This window comes from Pantherophis guttatus, chromosome 2, assembly GCF_059756535.1.
Source record: "Pantherophis guttatus breed Tessera chromosome 2, ASM5975653v1, whole genome shotgun sequence".
NCBI lineage: Eukaryota > Metazoa > Chordata > Lepidosauria > Squamata > Colubridae > Pantherophis > Pantherophis guttatus.
In genome coordinates, this window is record NC_142064.1 from 49,493,941 (window position 1) to 49,515,071 (window position 21,131).

Sequence of the window (21,131 nt, forward strand, 5' to 3'; positions counted from 1 at the left end):
GAAATCATTGACTTTAGTAACACCATATAATAAACATGTTACTATATGATTAAAGTCTTGTCAGTTATAGGCAGCTGTAAGCAGACTAATTAAGATCACAAAAATGACTTGTTAAGTTGCAGTTAGCACTTTTTAAGGAAGTGCTGCACTGCAGAGAAAAACCGCTCAGAAAGAGATTGTTTGTTTAGGCAATCTCTTCACTCTGTGAGGGGAAGATTAAAAAAAAATGGGCCAGGCACAAAAGAACAACGCCAATAGTTTGCAATAGCAAATATGTGATGGAAAGAGAGATGTTGCAAACGTACTAAATGTGGGCATTGATTGCAAAGTTACAATTTCATCTTTAAAACTCCAAATATTTGCTGACTATGTGAGGCTATGTGAGGTCTGCCTGGAATAATGTGATGTTTCAAAATGCATATGAAGCAATTCCCTTCGTTTTACCCAAAACAGGAATGCAGGTTTCTCCTTTTTTCTTATTTTCTAAAGTGTTTAAATGCTTTAAAAATACTGTGCTGCTTGCTATTTTGGCATTTCTGACAGTAATACAAATGGCAAAAAAACATATATTACCAGAAAGGAAAAGCAAGACAGTAGTATATATATATATATATATTACAGAACTCCTTGTTAATTATTAAGGAATAAAACAAGAGTATAATATATTGTAAAAATGTATTTTATGGAAGCCTAAATCTTTGTGTGGTGGTGATTCTCTTATGACTTATTCCTTCAGTTACACTTGCCATTTTGTAAACCAGTCTCATTTCATGTAGTGATGGGCCTAGTGATAAGTTACAGATACAACCCTATGTATCTTCACAACCCATACAAGTTATATTACTAGAAGAATTCCTTATTAGATAGCATTAATTACATATAAAGACCTAAAAAAATATAAAACTTATTGATACCATAAACCAGTTTTAATGAGCACGTAGTTAGTTATTCTAGAGTCAGTTGTAGCGAAATAGATTCAGTTTGATGTGCTTCCTTATGCCCGTGCACAGCTCCTCCTTTTAGCTTTTTTTAGAATCTTTTTAGATTTTAGATTTATATTTTTAGCTTTTCATATGTAATAACTTATTCTGATGTATTTTTCTGCTTTTTAGCTGTATCCCACCCTCTTATCCTTGTCTTTGCCTGTAATAAAAATATTTGATTTGATTAGTGCACAAAAGGATTTGCCCTTTTATTCCATGGCTGTTAAGCTTAATGAAAAGTCTTTAAAAAGGGACGTTATCTAAGGCTTTTTGAAAAATCTAAGCAGACGGTTCCTATTGGGTCATCCTTCCACATGCTTATTAACACCCTCAAAAACCTCTGTTCAATTAATTAGATAAGACTTTCCCTTAGAAAACCCACGTTGGGTATTCTTGAACAAGTCTCCAAAAGTTTGGTAATTTTATCTTTAATAGCGATTTCCACTAACTTCCTTAGAACAGATGTTAAACTGACAAGCCTATAATCCAGTGGTGAAATCCAAATTGTTTTACTACTGGTTCTATGGGCGTGGCTTGGTGGGCGTGGTGTGGCTTGGTGGGCGTGGCAGAGGAAGGATACTGCAAAATCTCCATTCCTACCCCACTCTGGAGCCAGCCAGAGGTGGTATTTGCTGGTTCTCTGAACTACTCAAAATTTCCGCTATCGGTTCTCCGAACTGCTCAAAATTTCCGCTACTGGTTCTCCAGAACCTGCTGGATTTCACCCCTGCTATAATCCCCTTCATCTCCCTGTGAGGCATTCTTAAAAATAAAGAGTTACATAAGCTAACTTTCCAGTCCTTCACGCAAGTATTGTAAGACAGGTTGCATATTTTAGTTAGGAGGTCTACAATTTCAACTTTAAACCCCTTAATAATCCCTGGGTGGATGCCATTCAGGCCTGGTCATTTGTTAATGTTCAATTTGTCAATAAGTCTAGCACTTCTGTTATCACCAGTATGGCTCAATTCATCTGATTCTTTTCCTGAAAACAGAAACTCGGGTTCAGGAAAGAGATTGTGCAAAAAGCACCCTTCTGAGGCTGTCATAACTTGAATGGTGGTAATTGTTTGTAAGTTGCGGACTACCTATGCAAGTTATATATTTATTTAAATTTAATATATGTTTAGCCTGTTTAAATATATTTTGAAAATTCTATTTTAAGTTTTTGTTATGTTAGGGATTTTTAAAGAATATTTTAAATTTGAATTTTAGTCCTTCTTCTCACTCAAGGATTCTGTGATTCTATTGCTGTTGCTAAGGACAGGAAGATCAGCAGCTAGCTCAAGTCAGAAAAGCATTCCAAAACTGTATCAAACACATCTTCCCCCAAAAATCTCACATGCAACTCCTTAATCCATACACCTCCCTTTATGATCAATTTCCACCCAATTTCTGTTTCTCCTTTGCTCTCAGTAACATTGTATATATACAGTATAATATAATGCAGTAGTACACAATATAAACATATGTGTATGTAAATTTTCTACATTGTGTGTAGATTATATAGTGCATACGGTATGGCATAGTTTTTTGTTTTTTAAAAAAGCACTTCGTTATTAGAATGACATACCGTGATTGGAAACCAAATTCATTATGTTCCTCTTCCACACCACTGCTATCACTCTGCTCTTCAGGTTCCTGTTCCTCTTTGCCTGGAAGTGTCTCCCAGCTTTCATCACTGGAGGACTGATCTTTCACAGTCACAGAAAAATAAGAAGGCAGGGATGCCGACCATTCACCATCACTGCATTCTGAGCTGCAATTTGAGAGAGTCCAGTTGCACTTAAAGATTGATAGAGTTAATAGTTGCCATGATTCAATCAAGCTGAGCATAAAATGGAAAAGATCTAAAAGGATGTCTAGTTTCCCCTTTGGATATGAACATGCTCAAGTTTGGATGATTCTGTCCATAAGTCTAGGGGATCATTCCCTAGACTATCATACTATGAAAAAAAAAATCCCTTAAGAATTCTCCCAGGTGAGATCGAAAGAAAAAGCTACTACTTCTTTCATCCTGAAATCCTAATCTTATCTCTTACTAAAGAAATAAAATACAATATTTGTAATCTGAAGGAGCACCAAGAAAATTAGGATCTATTTTATTAAAAATCCCCTCTTGGGTACTAGACTTTAGATTCCTCAGCAGCATCAGACTAGAACAGGCCTGATGCAAAGAAAAATAATACTTTCTTTGAGCTAATTTCTGATATGAAAATGTGTATTTAATAATACAGGACTAGCAATAAACACCTTTTAAACTTCTAATAAACATGCTGAGAACATGATGAAACAATTTGATGGACATTCATATATTATTCTCTTTTTCTTCTTACACATACCTAAATTTTAAACAGAAATTATAAATAGATAATAAATGAATAAGCAGTTGGTAGCTTGGTGGAATCAAATTTGCTAAACATAATTTGCTCCTATAAACATCAAGATTATCAACCATATCACAAGGCGCTAGATACAGAATAGAAATTGCCGAATATTTTAAAGCTTTTATTTTTATATATAAATTATGGTCTTTGTACTATTTTTCATTTATCCCTTGTCCTCAACATTACATAATCCCAGTTCTGAACTATTTGCTAACAGGACACCCCTGTAAAATTCCAGTACGTTCTAATTACATTTAAAATCCAAAGCCTTTTCCTAATGATATTGGACAGCAATGCCTGTAAGCACTAAGGGAATGATTAACCGCAAACTTGGAATGCTGCCAGTTTTAAGATGTATTATGAATACTTCCATTATTTTCTATTTTTCTTGTTAAATAACTTATATCACAAAGTAGATTTAATATGCAAAATAAAAGAGATATAAATCTAATATAATAATATGAACAGAAAAATAGCATTGGTCTTTGTGACAGGTTTTTGTTTTAAAAAAATCTTGAAAATTTCATTTTCATTCAAATCTAGGTAATATTTTTACTATAAAATATTTTTGCCATCCTAGAATTATGAAACTAAAGCCTTCCTATTTAAATACTAAAATGGTAGACATAATTTCAGAATATTTTTGTTTGTGTTCCAAATCTACTATCTCCTTACTTTAGGTATATATTGTACAAACAAATCTACAGTTGCAAGAAAAAGTATGTGACCCCCTTGGGATTATGTGGAGTTTTGCATGAATTGGTCATAAAATGTGCTGTGAACTTCATCTAAGTCACAACAACAGAAAAACACAGTCTGCTTAAAATAATACTACACAAACATTAGATGTTGCCATGGTTTAATTGAACATAACATATAAACATTCACAGTGCAGGGAGGAAAAAGTATGTGAGCCCCTAGCCTAATGACTTCTCCAAGAGATAATTGGAGCCAGGAGTGAGCCAACCTTGACTCCAATCAGTGTGATGATATTGGATGTGTTGCTGACAGCTGTCCTGCCCTTTAAAAACACACACCTGTTTTGGGTTTACTGGTTTCAAGAAGCACTATCTGATGTGAACCATGCCTCGCAGAAAAGAGCTCTCAGAAGACCTACGATCAAGAATTGTTGACTTGCATGAAGCTGGAAAGGGTTACAAAAGTATCTCCAAAAGCCTTGATGTTCATGTGTCCACGGTAAGACAGACTGTCTACAAATGGAGAAAGTTTAGCACTGTTGCTACTCTCCCTAGGCGTGGTCGTCCTGTAAAAATGACTGCAAGCGGACAGCGCAGAATGCTTCATGAGGTAAAGAAGAATCCTAGAGTGTCAGCTAAAGACCTACACAAATCTCTGGCACATGCTAACATTTTTGTTGACACATCTACAATAAGGAAAACATTAAACAAGAATGGAGTACATGGGAGGACACCACGGAGGAAGCCATTGCTGTCCAAAAAAAATATTGCAGCACGTTTGAAGTTTGCAAAAGAGCACCTGGATGTTCCACAGCACTACTGGCAAAATATACTGTGGACAGATGAAACCAAAATTGAGTTGTTTGGGAAGAACACACAACACTATGTGTGGAGAAAAAAAGGCACAGCACACCATCATCAAAACCTCATCCCCACTGTAAAACAGGGCGGAGGGAGCATCATGGTTTGGGGCTGCTTTGCTGCCTCGGGGCCTGGACGGATTGTTGTCATTGATGGGAAAATGAATTCCAGAGTTTATCAAGACATTTTGCAGGAAAACGTACGAGCATCTGTCCGCCAACTGAAGCTCCACAGAGGATGGGTGATGCAACAGGACAATGACCCAAAGCATACAAGTAATTCAACAAAAAAATGGCTTCAACAGCACAAAATACGCCTTCTGGAGTGGCCCAGTCAGAGTCCTGACCTCAACCTGATTGAAATGCTATGGCATGACCTTAAGAGAGCGATTCACACCAGACATCCCAAGAATATTGTTACACTGAAACAGTTTTGTGAAGAGGAGTGGTCCAAAATTACTCTAGATCATTGTACAGGTCTGATCTGCAACTACAGGAAACGTTTGGTTGAGGTTATTGCTGCCAAAGAAGGGTCAACCAGTTATTAAGTCCAAAGGTTCACATACTTTTTCCTCCCTGCACTGTGCATGTTTACATGTTATGTTCAATTAAACCATGGCAACATCTAATGTTTGGGTAGTATTATTTTAAGCAGACTGTGTTTTTCTATTGTTGTGACTTAGATGAAGTTCAGAGCACATTTTATGACCAATTCATGCAAAACTTCACGTAATCCCAAGGGGTTCACATACTTGTTTCTTGCAACTGTAAATCAGTTTGAGACTTCCAAAAATCCTCAGCCTCCATCTTAAGTCTTCCAAAATTTTCTTTTTATTATTTATTTGAAAGTATGTTTCATCTTCGAGAGACCCCAATGGCATATTCCTCACCCCCAAGGAAAGCAAGGCAATCACCTGGGAGAAAGGTTGGAGTAATGTTTTAATGTTAGGTTAATGTTTCTTTCTTTGGAAGCCAGGTTCAAGGTAAGCATTTCTCAATTCTTCAACACAGATTTAAAGGAGGAGGAACATTTCTGGCAGATTTATATTTGACAGAGATATAGTGAAAAATAAGGAAATGCTTTCAAATATTCAGAAAAAATATTGTAAACTCTGATGTATTCCATTCACCCCCAAAAATCTTCCTAATTTATTAGGAAGTATAATCCTTTAATAGTGATTATGTATCATGAACCTTCCCTGCAACTTAGGTTTCAGAAGTAGTTTTGGCAGATGGAACATTTTAGTTTGAACATATTAGTGCTACCACAGGTTGTATAGTTTTGTATAATCTTCAGCTTAATCAAACCTAAGAAGTGCATTAACACTGCATTTACGCAGTTAAAAGCAAATAGAACACAATGGAAAGTCTTGAAGCATAGAACTAATTAAATAAAGGGGTGGTAATTGTTTACCTTGTACTTGCTCTGGAGAGTTTCCCAACCCTTTGGACCAACTTTTGAAGGTCTGAGAATTAAGAGGAAAACTCTCTTTGATCGTATGAAATCGGATATTACCTATGCATTTAATCATGTCTTACACTTTTCAGTTCTTCACTGCTCTGTATTTTTTTAGCTAACTACAGAGACAGTACTGCACATAGGCAACTTTCTATCAGATCCCAATATATCTTATAAAATTGTTAAATGCTCTTAGGATGTTTAGACAATACCACTGAAGAAAACATAAAGTATGTTTATGCTATTTTGTTGTTAATATTCGATTCAGAGATTACTGAGCAGAATTCTTATGTAACAGTTGTCTTCTTACTTGTTCCCTCAAAAAACATTTCAAAAGACTAATGGATTTGCTATAATCTTAAAAACTAGCCACACTAGTTTATACAGGGACATAGGATTGTAAGGAGTTTGGTGGGATTTCTCTGAACACATTTGAGTGTTTATCTATTCCAGTAAGATGATTTGGGATCCAAACCATGTTGTTGTAGAAGTCACCGCAGTATTCTTCTTGGTAAAATAAATTTATTTCCAAAAACAAAAGTACCGCAAACCATATTTTTGTATAGTTTCTCAAAATATTTATTTGCTTATTGATAGAAAAAATTAGATGAATACATTTAGCTGAAACTAAATGGATTGTGATATTTAAAGGTACAGTGCCTGATCCAGCCACTTGTAAGTACAACACACAATTGGAAGAAATACACTGTTCAGATATCACTATGATATCTGAAAAGGAATTATAACACTGCAACATTGAGGATTCAGGAATTTTTTGGTCAATTTTACATGTACACATATTAACCAAAAATAATCAAATATTTGGAAAATGTAAAATTAAACTTCTTTAAAAAACTTACCTGTCATCTTCATCTTTGTTGGAACTAGATAGATTTCTACCACAATCTTCAAATTCGTCCCAAAAAGCACTATCATCTATTTTACTTTTTTCTTGAAGACTTGTATTTTGTTTCCTTGGTTCATTTTTTCCTTTCTTTTCAGCCAATTCATACTCTTTGGGGTCAAAAATCATATTAGATTTTTTTTCTTTATTATGCTTTGAGGTAATTTCAGCATTGCATTGATGGTCATTCACATTATCAGTCCACATTTTACTACTTCTCTTTTCTTCCTCTTCATTCATTACAGACTGTTTTTTATCAATCTCGCTAACAGGATTCTGTTTTCTAACTTTGGGTCTTACTACCAATTCAGCCGAATTCTCTTGGTCCACCTTCATGCTTGTAGTACTCAGTGCATTACAAATTCCTACATGTGTTCTAATTGTAGGCTCAGCTGTACTACTGTTTCTCTGTTCTAAATCATAAGTAGAAACAAGGTTATTTTTTGCTAAAGTTTCTTCATTAGATAGTTTTGAAAGTGACTTATTTTGATAAACAGTATCTGATTCTATGCTAGAAAGTCTTCTAAAAGGCACCAGTCTAAGATCTTCAAAACTTTTACTTATGGTATGACTGAAACTAGGCAGATGTGACTGCAGATCACTGAAGGAGTCCATATCTTTTTCTAACCTGGAAAGCATATTGTCCAGTTTTTCTTGAAATAGTCCTGTTTCTTCTTTAGCTAATGTGATAGCACTTTGGAAGCCATCTTCCTCTCCATCACTGCTGTCTGGTTCATAAGAGTCAATGTTTACAAAGGCAATTCCATTCTGGCCGTGAAGATTATTGCACTCTTCAGAAGTAGACTCCACACTGTCATTAGAACTCTCATTGTTGGCAACATTTTGGTGATCACACAAATTGTAGCATGTTGGAGAAAACATGGAAGTATCTATGTTGATAGCGTGGCTAGAATCAGCTTCACAAACAGGTTCTTCTGATCCAACATTTGGTAATAATGATGCATCTACCAATGGAGAACATACTGGAACATGTGGATTGGAACCTTTATATAGAATTATAAAGATACATTGGAAGGATAAGACCAGTTATTGATTATATAGTAAAACAGATATGATAAAATCAGTAATTAAAGATGTATCAATCTACAGCTGCTTTTTTAACTAACTAGCAAAGTGGTATAGACCCAAGTATAAATCATTTATACTGTATATAAATAAATATATACAGTAAGTCATTTAGAAAAAGTGGTTAGATATAAAAGTAACTAAGATATTTCTCATTTTTGGAAGAAAATCTATTCGCAATAATTTGTAATACTACCTCATCTTTCAATACTACATCAATAAAGTTACTAATATGCCATGTATTGGCATGATTCCAATGGAAAATTAATTTTAAAAACTTTTGGTTTGTTGTGAATAATCAAACACATTGGTGGATACAGTTCCATTGTTCCAATTAGTCATATCTTGCCAGCAAAAATGACTAAGTAAATCGGGGATCTTCCCTCCATTTTGTTCAGGGATACATAAAAAGAAAAATGTTCAGCTTGTTAACTTGTTCAACGAAATATATTAGAATTATAGAACAAAGAATGACTTCATAGGATCAGATATAGCACTAAAGAAATAGTCACCTCAAGATGAGATGGGTGGCAAACAAATCAATAAATAAATAACAATAAAGATTTTTTTTAAAAAAAACCAAAAAAGAGGCATAAAGAGCAGATGCTAGCAATAAAACTGCATTCACTACCATGCTTAACTATAAACCAGCATTTTGACTTCTCTCTACGGCTGAATCAGGCTACGTATTTAAAAAATGAAATTATATAATTAGTTGTAGCATGCTATATATTTCCAGATCATTATATAGTATTAATTTGCTGCCTTCATTATGAATAATCTTTTTCTGAAAATCTTATGCAACTGCCCACTAATTTTCTTATAGATTAGGAATAGGGTATTTTATCATTACTATTAAACAGAATCACCCCAAATATATAGTATTTCATTTAACATGGTACAAGTAGTGTCACTACTTTGTGAACAGTTGTTTCATTGACTGATTTTATTTGATTCTAGATTTGCTTTCTCTTTCCCTTTATCAAACTTCCTCTTTAATGTTTCTCATTTAGAAAAAAAATTATGATCGAGTTTGAAAAATTTAGTTAATGATATTCGCTTCTGATTATTATTCTAATGGTACACATAATATCCTTTTCACATTCTATGTGTTGTGAGTCAGTTTGGTAAAGTAATATTATATAAATGTGTTAAATAAATAAAAGGCCATCTTACGTAATATTGCCTCTATGACTGCAGTAATATAATTGAGGGATATTATTTTGTACAATTTGATTGAAGAAAACTTCTAATAGTTCTTAGAAATTTAAAATGCAAGCAGATTTAGCAAAACCAATCACAGAAATTTGATAGTATTCCACATGGAAAGAACCAGTCATATAATGTTAATAATTTTGAAAGGCAAACTAACATAAACTATACCAATTAAAGCAACTCAGAAAATAATAATGAATTAGAAATTGCAAGTATGGTAGATAATAGCATAACTATGGATACCCCAAAATATTAATATTCAAAGATATGATCTTTGAATGTATAACAAAAGAAAATGAGCACCGATGACCTACTTTTATCATCTATTTTATATAAGTCAGGCTGACTAAAATTAAATAATGCAAACCTGGGAGCAGACTTGGATTACACATAATAACTACATATTATTCAAATAAGGTTCAGATATATGTTATAGATAAAAAAGATCAATACGATATATCCAAATTATGTTAAGTTCACAACATCCTAGCTTTTTGTACAATGTTTGCCCAAAGTAGAAAGTTTTCTCTGAATCAAATAATAATAATTTTTAATTATGTGACACACACACAATAAATTTTCTTTGAGAACACTGTCTAGTTCTAATCCTTCACATTCTTCTGTGTGTTGGTTTGAATATCTTTCTTGATTCATCAGAGATGGTCTAAAACTGACATAGGCATGTCTTCTTCCATATCTTCTCCCTGTAATAGTTTGATAGCCTCCTGCTGGTTTTGGCCATGTGGGTTTTCCAGCTTCCTGACCCATCACTGCAAGAGAGGGGGAGAGGGGAAAAGAGGAAAATGTAATTCTAAATATGATAGAACATAGTTTTAATTAATTAAATTTTAATTTTAATACTAAACATATTTGTGGTATAAATATAAATGCTAACAAAAGAATATCAATTAGCATGAAAGCAAAGAATCAATTAGCACAATTATTCTAGGGACAGTAATATAGGATTCATGTATATCAGAGATGACAAACTCAATTTTATTGAGGGCCGCATCAGGGTTGTTTGACCTCAGGGGGCTGGGATGAGCATCGCCAGGGTGGGCATGGCCAGCTCAAAGTCACTCGTGTTGGGGGCTCCTATGGTGGTCTGAGTGTTCTGCCAGCAAAAACGGGCTCCCGAGCTCCATTTTCACCTGTGGCTGCCTCCTACAACCCTCTGCCAGCGAAAACAGAGCTTGGGAGGGCTGCCTGCAGCCCTCATGAGCTCTGTTTTCATTGGCAGAGGCACCACAGGCTAGTCCTTCACTGTTTTCAGGGCATCCCTGCGGGCCAAATCTAAACACCCCCACAGGCCGGATCCGGCCCCTGGAGTTTGACACCCCTGATGTATATCATAATATTGGTGAACGCCCTTGGCACAATGTAAAGGATTTCTAATTTTTAATATTTTAATATATAAAGTATGCTTTTTAAAAAAAATTAGGGGAGCCGGAAAGCAGAATAAGAACTGTCAAACAAATCACTCTTCACTTTTCAAATTCTAATTAGTTCTCTTAGTACTAAGCAATCTTCCATTAGAGAAACAATGACTCAGCTAGAGGCGATTGCAATATCTTCTAGCTTTAACCATATTAGACTTTATAAAAGAAAAGGGAGAAATGGGGAAGTAAAGAAAGTGTTTGCATGTGTGTGCGTCTCTTTATAAATCTGGGAGCTATGGGAAATAAAATGAAGAGACCTGAAAGTTGGGGACATAGCAAGGGAGTAGGTATACAAAAGTTCCAAACTGAACTAGATAAGTGAATTATTTTATAAATCCATACCAGGCAGATACTAAGCATAAACTTAGTTTATTTATGTAGTTTATATCTGTCTCAATTAGCGAATGGTTTAGAATTCATTTGCAGTATCATAGGAAGATTTTCAATATTGTTATAAAACTGAGTTTTGGTATTGCCCATTTTGTTAAAGACTTACCATTTTGTGATACTATACAGTGACTTAAACATTTTCATAGTGTATATTAAATAAAATCTTATCATACAAATCTTATACAGAATATTTAATGAAAGATTTTGCTCATGTTCTTCAAAATGTTCAACTATCTTTTGGGAGGAAAAATCACTTAATTTCTCAAAATGTTCCATAACTATATTTGGAATAATGGGAAAGAACCTGACTAAATAAATAAATAAAGTTAAAAACTGTTTTGTATTCTGAAGGTCAATAACTGTCTTTTTTTATATTTGTAGATTTATAGACCATTTTTCCTTCAGGATCCCAAGGATAACCTATATAGTATTTCCACTGGGTTTTTTAAAAAAAAATAATCATGTAAGATATGTTGGGTTGGGAGATAATATTTTTCAAGACATCATTGAAACTATAACTAGGTATGAATCTGCTCTTCCCTAGTCCTAATTTATTACCATAATCACCATGCCAGTTACTTATCTTTTAGCTTCATTATAATGTCTTCTTAAAACTGGTATTTTGCATGTCACCATTCCCAACATAAAAATATTTTTGCATACTATAGGCATTCTGATGGTAAACATTTGTAATAGAATGTATAAAACCATTCACAAAATCCAGCAAGTCCACTAAAAAAATTAGGGTTGAAAAGATGAAATATGAGTATGTTTGTCTTGAAAAATTAAATGTATAGGTCAATTTCACTTTAAAACATTTGAGTAGCATTATATAAATTATAATTTAAAACTCAAATTGTATTCCAGCAGATGCATCAAAACTCTTGAGATACAGAGGATGAGGCTAGTTGCCTTTAATCAATATAAAGCTTCAGAACTTAACTGATATCTGACATCAGAAATGGAAGAAGTTAACTCTTCTTCCAACACTTAAATAATAGAGATAAATAATTCTAAAATTAAGAATTTTTTGGGGGAAAAACTATGTGTGTAATGAAACACACGTAAAACACAGGAGGATCAACACAAATAAAAATATTTACTTCAGTATTTAGTTCCTTCTGCAAGTTATCGTTCTTCCAAATTCACATTGTTTGTGTGAAGTTATACCTACTCCAAATTGGATTGGATGGTCTATCACAGGGGTGTCAAACTCACATTGTCATGGCGGCATCACGTGACGTATCAGAACTTTTTCCCCCTTCACTAAACCAGCCGGGGGCGGGGCCAGTATGTGACTCATCTGGCCCGCGCGGCCGCAAGTTTGACACCCCTGGTCTATCACATCTGAATGAAAATTTAATTCATAATTTTTCTAATTCTTTCACCTTTTATTGTTGAAATGAGAATGAACCCTATGATATGGAATTTTGGGCAGGACATTGAAGATTTCAATAGGAGTATTTGTATCTTCTTTGCAGGAATTGAAACTACGTTCGTTTAAAAGGAAAATAAAAGAGTCGCAACTAGCAAATGTATCCAGCTACATATTAAGATGAAGTCTAAATATAATCTTGCTAGTTGAATGAAAAAATTTAATAAGCATATTCTCTTTGACTATACAGTTTTAATCTATTATATTTAATCTATATCATGTTAATGCTAGTAATATGATTTCTTCATCTATAATTCAATATATAATATACATTGGATTTATATTCAACCAAATATACATATGTATACATGTCTGTTTCCTTAGTATACACCTATAATGCCATTATATATATTTCTATCAAAAGTAAATCTTACTGATTTCAGCTGAAGTGCTATAAAACATTGCCAACATAACATAAACATAACATAAAACCTTGCCAACATTTGCTTAATACGCTTTAATTTCTGTCCACATACTCCACTTTACATTACAATTATAGTAGTGGGATGTGGAATTACAACTGAAACAAAAATATACTTTGAGTAACAACATCTAGATCCCACCTGTCCAATAATTTAACAATTTATGATGTATAAACTAATTTTTTAGGTTTAGATAAATTGAACAGTTCAAATGCCCAATGTTTATCAAGGCACGTTTCATGCTCATATTTAATTTGCAGTCATTATCTTTTTTACATCTTGATTCACATCACAATGCCAAATCTGGGGTTCTATGATTACTCCCAATCCGTTGCATCTCTGAATAAGATTGTCCATACACTGCCGCTAAAGAGGTTTTCTGAACTTTGATTTAACATTAACCAAAGATAGCCAAAGAACAGAGGAAGAAAGAGTCCTCTCAAAACAAAATCTATGTAAACTCATGATGTGTTTTTAATAGTTTTCTCTGCAACATCTGAACTGTCCTTTATATGTAGAAAGTTGTTCCTGAGTTCCATGTATATTTTCATCAAAGTCTGATTATTTCAGAATACCTACAATTCAGAAGGGTCCTGTAAGAAAGTACTTCAGTCTGAGCCATATTTTCCCAGTATGTCTCTTTCTGCCATCTGTCTGTCCATCTGATCTATCATTTTATTTGTCCATGAAACCTGTATGATGCCAATCACATTATTTTAATTAGCACCTTTTAAACAAAGTTTAAAAGTACTTTTAAAAAAAAGTGCCTAAAAGAAATGGTACATTGCAATTAAGTTGTCCATTGCTTTTTATAAGGTTATTTCTTCTACAGAAATCTAAAAAAGATACTGACCATATGGAAGCCAGAATGGTAAGTATGTCATCAGAACATTTCCAATGATTATAGAACCATCCATATGAAATTCAATTTGTTTGGTTTTAAAAATGTATGGACTTATTGCCCATAGATTAATAACATCCATTCCTAAAGAATGCAATGACTTGGGTTGTAAACTGAATATTCAACAAAGTAGGCTGTTCTATAAAGGTAAATGATGAATTAAATTCTGTTACTTATATGCGCGATCATATAAAATTACTTAATAAATAAATAATAGTAAATCAACTTTATTGTGATGACAATGGAATAAGCTCAATATAAACAATCAAAGGAATACTGCCCAGAAATATTAAATATTAATATTAAGTATTAATATTAACCTTCAAGCTATCTAGATATTCATATTAAATATAATTTGTAGTTTTAAAAGTAATAAAATAAGATTAATTACACTTTAGTCAAGCACCTTAAATCATGTTTCAGATCACATGAAATTTGCCATTAGCTATTACTTCAAGCTATCTAGGTATTCATATTAAGCATAATTTGTATTTTTAAAATTAGTAAAATAAGACTAATCACACTTTAGTCAAGTAAAAAAATATTGTTATTTCTTGTTACTTCTTATACTGAGAATTGTAAGAGGACCAAAATACTATATAGTTTAATATTTGAAATCTACCCTTTCCAGTCCGTACAGTGGAACAATCACATATTCCTAGTCAAGCAGACATGGAGTTTCATACTGAGGCACTCAAATATGCTAGTTTTGAAGATTAGGCTCAGGATTATTTAAAACAGTTGAGCAATAAATAATCAGCAAACTACAAACTACAGTTAACATGCTGTCTTGGATTAGCATAAATAAAGAGGGCATTTCTATCTTTTAAAGCAACAGCCTATCTTGGTGCCATAACACCAGGGGTGAAATGCTACCCGTTCGCACCAGTTCGGGCGAACCAGTAGTGGCGGTAGCGCGTGGTTCAGTGAACCGGTAGCGGTGGCAGTGCGAAGCTCCGCCACTCACTCGGATGTTGTTACTTCCACAATCGCATGTGAAACACACACACAGAGCGCACATTTCCGAACCGGTAGGGAAAGTAAGTAGATTTCACCCCTGCATAACACATATAATTAAAGAGAGCTTCGGTTTAGAAAATGTATAGATACTATATGAAAAACATTCTGGTTAGTCCAGATTTTCTGTGGGCTCCTCCCTTCCTGTAAAGCAGATGGCAGAGATTTTTTTTTTCTGTATGTTCCCATGTCCTTGCCTTCATCTTATCTCCAGTCCATGAATAAAACAGTCTTATAGTAAAACCTTCCTTAAATGTATTTTGTTTTCCCTCTTAAGGTGGTACCATCCAGAGACATCTTTGTGATGTGTAAAATCTATAATGTTTTGTTACTCATCACCTTAGAGGCTGGAATGACTTGAAACAGAGCCAAGAAAGGCAAGATAGAGAATGGGAATAGTAGGGAATGAGACTAGAAAAATTTATTCCAGTATGGCCTTCTGCTGACTGAAAATTGGGGGAAGGGAAGGAATAGTACTATAACTCTAATACTATAATTCAGTGATGAGATCTATGCTTGAAAAATAAGGAATTGCTTTTTTGCCAAAAATATGATAGATTTTTTTGCATATAATTTCTTAGAGTTTAGTTCCCTAGGATTTGCTAGTTTATGGCCTTTGAGCTACTAAAAGCACACCTTAGAATAAATGAACAACAGTCAGCAAGCAGACTATTTGTTTCCAGCTGATTAGTTAGTGCTTTATTGGAGGATGAAAAAATTGCTCCAGATTACACTAATTTCCCTCTGCAATCCACTTTCATGTGACTTTTATAAACCAGGGATACAATGGCATCTGGTAAGTTTTCCATCACCCGAAAATGGTTATTTAACAGTAGCAAAAACAAAATACTTTTATTTACTGAAATTATGGTGAAATGTATACCATTTCAGATTAACAGGATGAACCCTTATTTTTTAAAAAAATTGAGAATATTCTGGCTCTGATCTCTTTGGTCAGAATGCAGAAGCAAATTAATTGTAAATATGCATTTTGCATTAGTTGAAAAATGTTGGATTTTAATTTTTAAAAAGATAGCTGGGAAAGCTTGAAATTTCACCCTCAAACTACATGCAGTTCTCACAATGAATGCACCAGGAGAGAGGATTGTGTTCTAATTCAGCATTTCCTAACCAGCTGATTTACAGATATACTGTGAATACAACCATAGAATTCCCAGCATATCAATTGTCTGATAACTCAAGTTACAATATACCTACAGGGTATTTCAAGATTACTGTCTAATCTAATCATTACATCCTAGAAATCTTGTATCTGCAAAGACTGTTCACCTTAGTAGGCCATTGATCAATAGTATAGCATACTATTAACTTTGACAATATCCTATTTTGATAATACCCAGTACTTACATTCTTAGTACATACATATTTTTCTAATCCTCAGGACCTTAAATACTGACTTAATCACACTGAAAGCCTGGTAGTAATGAACCATTTTTGTTTGCCTTATCTGGGAATTATTAGGAATCTGATGAATCTGCTTGATCCAGGTGATAAGATTTGGAATACATATAAAGTTTCTATTATGGACAACATGCATTAGAATCATCATTTGCAAATGCTCCTATATTCATTACTTGAGACACCTTCTTGTAGCAATATATCTATACTACATTGATGTAGTTACCTTTTGATAGTAGAATACAATCAGCCTTAAAAGAGATGAGAAAAATGATCCTAGCCCAACATCTAATAAACGATTCTTCCCACTACAACTAAAAAAAAGCAATAAAGAACAACTCTTGTGGCTATAAAGTTATAAGATCTGTCTCCTGTTAGTTTTTTATTTTAATGAAGGCAAAAGGACATGTTCTAATATCATGCAACAAGTATGTTTTGCCTGTATTATTTCTCCTAGGAAATTTGATTGTCTCTTGTAACTCTTACTGAGGAAATAACCCACCACACCATTCCCTTTCAGGATAAACAATATTATGCAAAGTACAGAGAAGTGGAGAGATATAATGGACAAAGAAAATTAAAGGCAAAAAATGATTTTTAAAAAAGTAATACAGATTTGTTATTTTGTACCAACACTTTTCAATATACCTCCCCATGCTTCTCTATCCTTGCAAAGCATTCTAGTTTCCACCATATCCATGTACTGTTTTATACATTGTCTTTTGTTCTTAAAATTTCTAATTCTCTCTTTCTGAAGAACCAACTCCATTCAAGGTTCCATGTCTTTCTGACTTTAATGGAAGTTCTCCAGCTAGATTCTTAGTACAGTTCAGCCAGCTAAAATAAATTCTGTTGAACCATAGGTGTTCTTGTATATTCAAAGGATGGGTAGACAATGTATATCATCGATAGTATATTATATATAAGTGCATGTTTTCTACAACAAAAAAATTTAATGCCTTAAATTGAGTTAGTATCTCTTAATATGTGATATACCTTTGTTAATTAAAACTATATAAACAAATAATGTGCATACCGTATGTTTTGGAGTATAAGACGCACCTTAGTTTTTGGGGAGGAAAATGGGGGGGGGGGGAATTCTGCCTACCAGGTATTCATCTGGCTCGCGTCCTTAGCCTGGTCAGCTTCAGCACATTAATTTGTTCGCTGGTTTTGAGGTTGGGGCTTGTTGGGGCTAAAAAACAGCTTCTAAAGCACAGCTGATCGTTGGAGGGAGCAGCAATTAGAAAAGCAGGCAAAGTGCGGAAGATCACTTCACTCGCAAGCAGTGTGTTGGGGCTGAAAAACAGCTTCAAAAGCACTGCTGATCATCAGAGGGAGCTCCAGTGACTAAAGCAGGCAAAGCGCGGAAGGGGTAAGAGAAGGCAGCAGCTGTTCCAGGTAGCCATTTTGGGCACCATGCATCGCGTTTTCAGCCTCCAAACGTATCGTATTTTCAGGCGGTGATGTGCTTTGGCGATCCCCGCAGTCTTGAGGGGCTCTCAAACGGAGCATTTGGAGTCTGAAAACATGATACGCAGAGCCCAAAAACACAAGCCATTATCAGTGGCAACCTCTGCAGCCAGGAAGAGGACACACAGAGGCCAAAGGGTGGGGGCCAGCAGGTGGGCGGGGTTACATTCACAGTATAAAATGTATAAGATGCACCCAAATTTTCAGCCTCTTTTAGGAGGGAAAAAAGTGCATCTTATACTCCGAAAAATATGGTAGTTATAGTTTCAAATACTTTCAATATAGTTGCAAATATTTTCAATAGATCAAAATAGATAAATTGAAGCGTTTTGTTATGAAAAAATGTACACGGACTGCATGACAAGAACATTCCAGGAATCATAGAGTACTTATTTACTGCAATTTCCCATTCTGCATAAACTTCAGGAAAAACCACAGCAGTGTTTTTTTTAATTAAAGTAATTCTAATGTCAGACTTATTAACACCATATCTGAGCTATTCTTCTAGCCTGCCAGGTGGTGCTAAATATTACTTCCTCCTTGTGGCACTTTCCTGCCAATTCAGGAGCCAATGCAATTCTATTTCTTCAGTATCTTTAAAACCTTTAAACAGTTTTCCCTTGTACTATTTAAGAGAAAAACACAGCTGACATATGGAGGACTGAAAGCTAAGTAAATAAATGCACACCAATATCAATGTTATTCCCTCTTACTATATTTGGTAGTCTTTCACCATATTCTCACTGTACTGATAGGACTATTCTATTGGTGGTTTAAAAAAAAACCCTCAAACTTGGAACATTAGGCCAACCCATTCTCATATTTATATCATCTCAAAAGTATTGTGAATTACCTCCACTGATCATAATATGCAGTTTTTGAGGGAAGATCCTTCCTTGCCCATTCTATGGAAGCTAAGCTACTTCAACTCTATCTTACCAGGTTTGCTTTCATTCATTTTGTCCCATTACTGATAAAGGTAGTCTTTCACCCTGCTTTACAATACATCCGGTCCTTGCTTAATGACTACTTGTTCAGGTATATTTGAAATTGTGACAGTATTGAATAAGCGGTATTTATGTCTGCTCCTCAAAAGTTCTGGCTGTTGCAACATCCCTGTAATTACATAGCTCCAACCTTTACTGGTTTCCTACAAAGTCAATTGTGAAATTGACAGGAAATTGCAAATGGTGACTTTGTGACATCCTCGCTAAACGACATCATGAAATTCGCTTAAAAAGGTACACTTTTAAAATAAATCCTTTCAATAAACAAATAAAATTTATAACCACCATTTATTTTTCTTTTTATAGCTAATTTTCTATCATTAGGACTTTGCTTTTGAATCAGGGGTTCCAAAAATGTAATTAACAGGTTCTGCAGCCTGAAAGAGTTGAAAAATCATACTTTCAAGCTCGTATAAATGACTAACTCTTTTTTTCTACTTTTTTCTCTGTAAATCTTTTAGAACTTTACTTTAAAAGTAAGTTTTCTTTCTGAGGCATTTCTGTAAAGAAAATCTCTTAACAAATTTGTGAATCTGTTCATCTGTTTTCTTTTAAGATAATATTTTTCTTATATTAGTAATCAATTGTAAGAAACTCTTATACCTTATTTTACACCGCTTAAAACTATTGGAACATTGATACTGAATTACGGTATACAATATTTCATTGTTGCCAGCTGAAAAGTGAAATGCTCTTATAACTACAGCATCAGCCATTTTGAGATAACTATTTCTATTACATTGCTCTGCCTCCAGGCAATTTCATTTTTATTTCTATAAAAAATATTGTACACAACACACAAATGCATCTTAACTTTAAATCACCACATAAGAAGTGCCTAACATCTTATCCTGATATTCATTACTTATTATGCATTAATTCATTTTGTAATATTTCATTGATTCAGATTACATGCTATTAGGTCCAATACAGACCTATTGCCTTCCTCCATCCTCTCACATTAAAATTTCTCATGAGTTCTTCTTTTTCTAACCACTCAGTTTTACAGCCTCAGCATAATCATTTACATATCTGTGTTTCAATACGGATTTTATACAATATATGAAATTATTCCTGATACAACAATTATATAATTATTTATTTATTTTGCATATTTTCTGTATATTATAAATATCAAGCCAGTCATGACTTGGATCAGCGGGTACTGTTTTCCAATAATTACCAAGCAAAAGAGGATATATTATTTACTAAACCTGTGCAAGCACAAAACAGCTTCATGTACTTTTACCCACATGTGGACATATCAGAATTGGGAGACCTTACCTTCATTTTAACTTTGGCAAAAGAAGAATAGGTTTAACACTCTGAACATAGATCTTAGAATGTAACAATAATTGACTTCAATAAAACCTACTACATATTAACTGGCCATCATATAGCACTTTTTACTATTAAAACATTTAATGTGAGTGCATTAAAAAGGTAAATGTAAAGGTTTCCCCTATCCAGTCGTGTCCAACTCTAGGGAGAAGTGCTCGCTATAAGGGGTGGTGCTCATCTCCATTTTTTAGCTGAGGAACCTAGGATTGTCCAAAGACATTTCTGTGATCATTTGTCCAGCATGATTATACACGGAGGTGCACTGAATGCTGTTATCTTCCCACCTAAGTGGTGGTACCTATTTATCTATTCGCATTTGCGTGTTTTCAAACTGCTAGATGGGCAGGAGCTGGGGCAAGGATGGGAGCTCACCCCATCATGCAGTGCTCGGGTCTCAAACCTGGACTGTCAGCTTTCCAGCTGACAAGCTTAGTCTATAACCATTGAGCCCTCGCTCTCCTGAGTGTATTAAATGCAGGGATAAACTCTGGACATTATAAATCAACATATAAAAATGCATCTTCAATTAAGACATTTTAAAAATTATGAAGAACCCACTTTCCATTTATTAAAAGTGTACAACTTTTAGAAGGTATTGCAATTAATCAAAATCAAATGAATGTATAAATACAAATAAGCTTTCTCATTTTTATTTTAACCAATACACTAAACCTTTACCCATATGTTTAAGTTCA

At 34.1% G+C, this 21,131-nt stretch overlaps 1 protein-coding gene across 22 annotated transcripts in view; it reads right to left on the bottom strand.

The window, feature by feature from the left end:
* PJA2 (praja ring finger ubiquitin ligase 2) overlaps positions 1-21,131 on the bottom strand; it is a 50,939-nt gene that overhangs the window by 27,902 nt on the left and 1,906 nt on the right. For 7 of the 22 annotated variants that reach the window (XM_087885954.1, XM_087885953.1, XM_034432726.3 and 4 more), the window contains exons 2-4: positions 10,162-10,362; positions 7,248-8,295; positions 2,557-2,742 (exon numbers count right to left, since the gene is read on the bottom strand). In XM_087885954.1, the coding sequence (XP_087742080.1) occupies positions 2,557-2,742; positions 7,248-8,295; positions 10,162-10,360 (1,433 nt within the window). In that variant the 5' untranslated portion in view covers positions 10,361-10,362. Of the gene's footprint in view, positions 1-2,556; positions 2,743-7,247; positions 8,296-9,553; positions 9,636-10,161; positions 10,363-13,857; positions 13,971-21,131 lie in introns of those variants that run through there. The other 15 variants (XM_087885961.1, XM_087885955.1, XM_087885962.1 and 12 more) reach the window with 4 other exon arrangements.